The 6,928-nt window shown below is 43.7% G+C and overlaps 1 protein-coding gene across 2 annotated transcripts; it reads right to left on the bottom strand.

Annotated features, from left to right (window-relative positions):
• Positions 1–1,474: 1,474 nt before the first annotated feature.
• On the bottom strand, positions 1,475–6,650 carry LOC131243829 (mannose-1-phosphate guanylyltransferase 1-like). 2 transcript variants are annotated; one of them, XM_058243422.1, is made up of 6 exons: positions 6,512–6,650; positions 5,313–5,405; positions 3,700–3,836; positions 3,216–3,278; positions 2,874–3,113; positions 1,475–2,560 (listed from the first exon to the last, which is right to left on the bottom strand). In XM_058243422.1, the coding sequence occupies exons 3-6, from the start codon at positions 3,808–3,810 to the stop codon at positions 1,889–1,891; spliced, it is 1,086 nt and encodes a 361-aa protein (XP_058099405.1). In that variant the 5' UTR covers positions 3,811–3,836; positions 5,313–5,405; positions 6,512–6,650; the 3' UTR covers positions 1,475–1,888. The 2 variants fall into 2 exon arrangements, with proteins under 2 accessions (XP_058099405.1, XP_058099406.1); XM_058243423.1 differs by having other exon boundaries at positions 5,313–5,380; positions 6,512–6,616.
• Between the last annotated feature and the right edge of the window lie 278 nt (positions 6,651–6,928).

Raw genomic sequence — 6,928 nt, 5'->3', positions numbered from 1 at the left:
GCCACAATATGGAGGACAATGTATAGCTGTTGAGATGATTCAAAGTTCAAGTGTGGCCCACTTGTTGATGGGATGGCTCGGACTTAGGATTGTTGGATTAAGTGAACCACAACCAATCATGATGGCCCTGAAACATAGATGATTCAGGTCAATATTAGACCTTTTTTATATAAACAATCCGGTCCATCCCTTTTGTTGGCTATTGATGGGGTATTTAGAATTATATACCACTATGTAATTTTCACGTGGTAGACCATGAAATGTGTGCCAGACTTAAGGGACGGTTTAGATCGGTCAACCAAAAATTTAGATTACTCTATTGATGTTGAAGAAAGGGAATCTCAGGATGAAATGCTCTGAAGACGCTGAGAGATTTAGTTAGCTTTGAATGCAGGCTCTGAATAGGAAATGCTGGGAGAGTTAGGTAGCTTTGAATGCATCAGATGCTGAAAGATTTTGGATTGCTTGAAAGACGCTGCACACATTGAACTAAGCATTCAATAGGAAATGAATAAGACATCAAGGCTACATTAGCGTTGTTTGCTTTAACTCCACATTCAAATCTCTATCAAACACTCAACCACAAACCATAATCAAAAGGCCCACCTATTAATACTTGATTGCACCTCTCGTCATTCTACATCAGATATTCAGTCATCACCCAAAAGGAATTCAGCTTCCCTGTGTTGCTATGTAATGAGTTTTGGTGCAGAGGTTGTGCATCACCGCTATATACGTTGGACAGAGTGTCATGTCTTAATAATCCAAACCGTCCATATGATAGGCCGCACGGCCCGCACCACAATGTGGGACACCGAATAAGCTCCCGGGCTTGAGTATTTCAACCTTTGATGTAACTCTTTTCCTTTTTCTTTTTTTTGTTAGCTTGTTAATACACCCTACTGTCAGTTGACACTTCACCGTTAGTCACTCTCACTAAGGATCGATACCCAGACCTCTGAAACGAGGTATCTTTCGCTCAGTCTACCACTTGAGCGGTGGATCAGGGTGTTAGTAACTCTTTTCCTTTGAATACACGTCTCCTAATTGGTGTTTTGTGGGCCATTGATAACATGTTTAAAATCCAAACTTCATATTTTCTCAGGCTGCTACCATAAGCAGTGCCTCACTTCAGATCAACCGTTTGGATTACCAAACATGAGGCCAGATCCAATGGCTCTAATACTATGGCCTAAGTGCTGATGCTCCCCATCCATAAAAGGGTGGCCCATGGCTATGGCCAGCCAAGGACGGAGCAATCATCCATATCGGACGCTCTAGCGATCCAACACTGCCTGTTTTCCCGGACCTTTCTAGCGTTTTTCCTTCACCGTCCATCTACCTGCTGCTGATCAAAGAGTCATGCTCTTCCAATTTGGGAGATCTTTTACGCATCGCCCATCCACAAATACAGCCATCGGATCAACGGTCTGGATTGCCAACGCAGGTGCCACTCATGCTTAAAATCAGAACATATAAAAGCCATCCCAGATGCATTACAAACAGCCCAAAACACTATCATAGTCACTTTATATACACATACACCGACGCCCACGTGACACTTAAATAACCACATCCTTCAATACATGCATACCTAACTAACAAACATACCTCCGTACCTGCACATGAACGTGTATGAAATGCTGCCCCCACCGTACATATGGCGATCGCATTGTAGATCACAAATATTGATCGGGCGGGCCACCATTTTCAGGGAATGCTGATGGCCCATGTAAACAATGGCCTACCAAATCAATGGTCCTGATTGCTGCACGCAAGCACCGTAGGTACAGCTGGTGAGCATTTCATGGAGACTATTATGTATCATTCATCTAACCTGTATAATTCTACACTGACTCTAACTCTAGCACCTCATACTGTGGTGGGTTCACATCACGATTTCGGGCTTCAGGATGCTGGATTTGATCTCCTTGTGGGGGAGTACGACGCCGCCGTTGCTGTATATCTCGTCGCTGACCTGCACATCCTCCCCGAGGACGGTCATGTTGTCAATGCGGGCCCACTGCCCGATAGTTGACTGTGCCCCGATGATGCTGCTGGAGATGCATGCGTGCTTCTTGATCCGGACAGCCCGCATCACAGTGCACCGCGAGAGCCTCACCCCTATCTCGACCACACACGAAGGCCCGATTGCAACGTCGGGCCCGATCAGGCAGCCCTCGCCAATGACTGCCGTCTCATGCACTAGCACGTTCCCCACAATGTGGGGCCCAGTGGCCAGCATGGGTGAGGACCGCTTCCTCAGTGAGTCCAGGTACAGCCTCAGGCCTTTTATGTAGTCGCTCGGCTGCCCGATGTCCATCCAGAATCCCTTCGAGACCATGGCGTAGAGATTCTGCTCGGCCGCGATCTGAGGGAAGACTTCCTTCTCAATCGAGGTGGGCCTCAGCTGGACCCGCTGGATAACGGACGGGTTCATCAGGTAGATGCCAGCATTGATCTTGTTACCAACATATGTTTTCGGCTTCTCGACGAATCTCTCAACCTTTCCAGATTCCTCATCCATCACCACCACTCCGTATTTCGATGGCTCATCAACCTGTCCCACATGTAAAGGTTTTCTCACAACATATATCAGGGAGGGAATTCAAACTGCCCATCTAGGACGTCACACTTTAGATGTCCACAAAAGAGATCCTCACATCTGTTCCTGTGTCAAGATCTGGAAGTGTTTCTAGCTCGACTTTGTTTGGAAAGAGAGGATCTCTGATTGGCGATAAACGGTCTTGATCACCACTTGATGGGGCAGGGGAAGCTGAGCGAACTTAAAAACTCAAGTTCAATACCTGTGGTGGGCCGGGCACTGATGCCATCTCAAATGATCAAGAAACAGATCAAAGGGTTGAAATTACCTTGGTTACCATTATCGAAGCCTCTCCACCGTGGGATTTGTGGAATTCGATCATTTCTCTAAGCGGATACTCACAGATAACATCACTGTTGAGGACGAAGAACGGCTCACCAGATCCATCATTGAGCTTGCCTTTGGCCAGTGCCAAGGGGCCTGCTGTGCCGAGAGGCTCTGGCTCTTGGGAGCAGCTGATCTTGATCCCAAGCTTAGCCTCATATTCCTTCAAGAAGTTGATCATCACCTGCAAAAACAGGATCAGCCAAAGAAAGAAAATTCAGAAACAAGATGGTCTAGACAAGGATCCTGGCATGTAAAGATGAAATTGGGCGGTTCTTTCATTTACCTGTGGCTGGTAGTTGATGGCTAAAATGACTTCAGTTACTCCAATAGCCTTCAGAGCTTCGATCTGAGAAAAATTGAGGGATGTTAAAAAATCAAGGCCGAAAATATATAAGAGTTGGAAAATAAAGAGCCAAAAACCATGAGATCAGCCCATGTTTATATAGAAAAATCTCAGTTCACACAGAAGACGGATGGTTTACATCAGACTTCCGCCTGCATGGTTCAAAGACATGTGGCCCACTAGGTGAGTGGACACACCTGATTTTCACACCAGGTCATCTTCATGGTGTGACCTGCCTTTTGCACGGCTCAGATGTAATATACATGTGACACGTGTGATGGGGTGGATGGTAATTTACCACCCACTCCTCTATTGGAACCATGAAAACAGATAAAATATTTATGGTAATGATAATAACAGATCTATGCCTACAACCATATTACCTTCTTCCATTTCAACACAGAGACAGGGTGAGGAAGCACACCTGATGCAAGATCATGGGCTTATTAGCAAACTCAACGAGTGGTTTTGGGACACTGAGTGTCAATGGCCGCAGGCGGGTTCCGAATCCTCCAACAAGAATGAGGGCCTTCATGGTGGAGAAATGGAAGGTTGATTACCCTGCCGATCCAGCAATCAATACCGAGAAGCAAGTTATTGCAGTGCAGCATATAATGCAAGGCGAGGGGACCTATATATAGCCGTTCAGCTAAGAGAGAAGACACTCATCTATGGAACCCTTTTTTAAGGCCTGTAAAGTGAAATGATAACAACGAACTCGTGCTCATGAGGGAGCTGAGCAACGTTGTCAACGTCAAAGACGGGTGTCAAAGCATGCTGGACTCAAATCCAACCAGCTGCTGGATGGGGAGAACACCACATAGTGTGGTAAGAATCCACCAAACAAAGGACATTTAAAGCTGGGTGTGAGTTAGGAGCCTCAAAGGAGTGTAAAATATTAAGGCTGTGTTTTGATGATTAATCAAAATGAATTGCAATAGTTCAACTCAATCGCAATAATCCATCGACAATGAGGGGAGAAACCCCCAAATCACAATTCTTAGTATTATTCCAAGTCCAACCTGAAATGTGTGGAATCACTAGCAGGGTTTGGCCATTTCCTCTATGATGAATGGTCCACATCCCCACTTTGGTTATTTCCTCTCTGATAAATTGATGGACTGTAATTCATTTCAGGCAGGCATCTAAATGTGTAATCCACTTCAAACAGGCATCTATATGCACCCTAAATTGTAAAGAAAAAAAAAATGTACATCCGCATGCTATAGATAGAACAAAGATACAATGCCAACTAGTGTACAGACTAGAATAAAACAAATGGTTATAACTATCAGTTGTAGTTCTTTTGCCTGTAACCTAAAATTGGAAGTCCATTTACGACAAATGCCACCACCACACTTCAAACCTTTAACAGGAAGTGAGGACCAGAAAGGGAAATTGCAGATTACATCAGGAATCTGGTGAGAAACAATGAGAATATGCCCTGATTTACCATCTAGGAAAGTAATATAGCACATCGCTTTTATCTTTTAACTGGGGTTGGAAAGGGCAGTAAAGAAATGGCGGGATGGAAGGGATGCGGACATTCCATGTGGACCCTGTGATAACGGAATGTCTTGAAGACCACACTAATCAGACAATGTTACCCATCCAATTGGTGGCCATTAAATGGACAGTTGAAAAGAAAATGGCCAACAGTCTGATTTCAACAGAAGATGTTAAGGGTCCAAATTCAACAGCCGATATTGGATATAGTTAAGATATCTGATCAGTACAACTTTAGAGCCACGCTCCATCCTCAATAGCGCCCCATGGTTTGGATGGTGGATGAATCGCCACATTTGAAAAATGGAGGGAAACCCACACAGCAGTTACTCCTTTCAGTACCTATACATGTGTAGGTTTACTTTCATGCAGATAAAGAAACAGCCGAAAAAAGATTGAATTGTATAGGTACAGATGTTTTTCAACAGAGAGAAGAAATGAACATGAATTTTTACAGGTCCATTGAATTTAATTTTTAAAAATCGGAAAGAAGATGTGATTGGAATTAAACCAAAAGTTAGAATTTCTTACCCTAAAGAAGCTTGGAAAGAATCCAGCGGGTGTTGAAATGGACCAGGCAATGCTAAGAAAGTCGATTTCTTCAGATACCATCAGCAAAGAAATCTTCAGAAGACCATCAAGAAAGTTCTTCTACTTGAAACATAGGAATTCCACTAAATCGAAACAAGTACAAAATCTCGTGATGCAAGCAAAGGAGAAAATCAAAGAATCTTATGAAATGGACCCAGCATCACTTCAAAAAAAAAAAATTGCTTGAAGCCTATGACTTTCGAAAATCGGAATGGGGACAGGTTCTCGCTATAAAAGCGGGGAATGGCTGAAGTAAAACACGAATATGGCACAGACCACCTCCACCATACACATGGCAGGGGCATGGATGAATGAGGGTGGACCCCACTATGAATGGCCCATGGTTCTAAACCGCCCAATCATGTGGTCCTTTACAACCTAGCAATGGCATCCAAACCGATGGGAGAAAACCGAAGTGACCAACCGTCGAAATTCAATCAAGTACATAGAAGTGAAAGCGAGGAGCATTCGATCTGTCATTTTTGAACGACAGATCATTCAAACCAGGACCCGCAATCTGGACGACCCAGATTCATCAACTACCCTGCCACGTGTCAATTGGAGAGGGTCTTTATCATACACCAGCAGAGGATAAAAATCAGACCGATCGCCTCAAAACCACCGGAATTTCATGAAATTCAAGGAAAAACAAAGAAAGATCTTCCGAAATCAACAGATTTTGAGAATTCAAACTGAAAATGAGATCTCTCATTGTGACATCGAAGCAGATCAATGGATCTTCCAAAACGGACCTAAATCTCGAGAAATTCAAAGAAATGATTTTAAAAAACCAGATCTTCTGGAAAAAAAAGCGAGTTCCATCAACAACAACAACAATAATAATAATAATTACGAGATTTTAGATCTCTCATTGTCAGATCAAAGGTGAAAGCCGAAGAATCTTCCAAATCCGGTCCAAAATCTCGTGAAATTCAAAGAAACGCAGCGAAAAAACACCAAATCTTATCTACATTTCAAATTTATCAAGAGATCCATGTCTATATCTCCGAAAATCATCAAAAACCATCTCGGACTAACGAAAAACCGAGGTAGAAATTCGGAAAACAACGATTAGAAGATGGATCGGCCGGATAATCGTAAATAAATGGTGAATTTTAGAAAAAATCAGCGGATCTTACCGGAAAGGTAGCCAGATTCTTGCCGGAAAACCCGATTTACGGCGGCTAGCTTGGTGGCGATCTGATTTTCCTCGTCGACTTTTCCCTCGCTTTTTCGCCCCCTAACGGTTCGTTAGCTGCGCGGGTTGAACAGCGCGGCTGAAATTTCTCCCCTTTTATACACGGCGGACTTCAAACTCTTATAAATTATTACCTTTTTCGGGGTCAAGAAACCGGTTCACGTCCGTAGGAAATTACAAAAATACCCATGGCTGTCTGAATATCTTTTGAAGATATGACAGGGGTGATCACGTAATTTTAGTTGAATTACGGGCGTCATGAATCGTGTGAGGCGCCGAATCACCGTCGTACATTCCATCGGTGGGCCACACAGTCTATTAATGATAGGCAACAATCCTCTCATAGTTCCCACCATCA

The sequence above is a fragment of the Magnolia sinica genome, chromosome 4, assembly GCF_029962835.1.
Source record: "Magnolia sinica isolate HGM2019 chromosome 4, MsV1, whole genome shotgun sequence".
Taxonomy (NCBI): domain Eukaryota; kingdom Viridiplantae; phylum Streptophyta; class Magnoliopsida; order Magnoliales; family Magnoliaceae; genus Magnolia; species Magnolia sinica.
The sequence above is the reverse complement of the archived record's forward strand: the minus strand, read 5'-3'. Positions and strand labels throughout refer to the sequence as shown.

What these genes read in the sequence shown, in the direction of transcription:
- LOC131243829 (XM_058243422.1), bottom strand. Translation starts at nt 3,810, where the DNA reads ATGAAGGCCCTCATTCTTGTTGGAGGATTCGGAACCCGCCTGCGGCCA. An exon ending in AGCCCATGATCTTGCATCAG is followed by an intron (nt 3,279 to 3,699) that starts GTGTGCTTCCTC and finishes AATTTTTCTCAG; the next exon opens with ATCGAAGCTCTGAAGGCTAT. An exon ending in CCATCAACTACCAGCCACAG is followed by an intron (nt 3,114 to 3,215) that starts GTAAATGAAAGA and finishes CTGTTTTTGCAG; the next exon opens with GTGATGATCAACTTCTTGAA.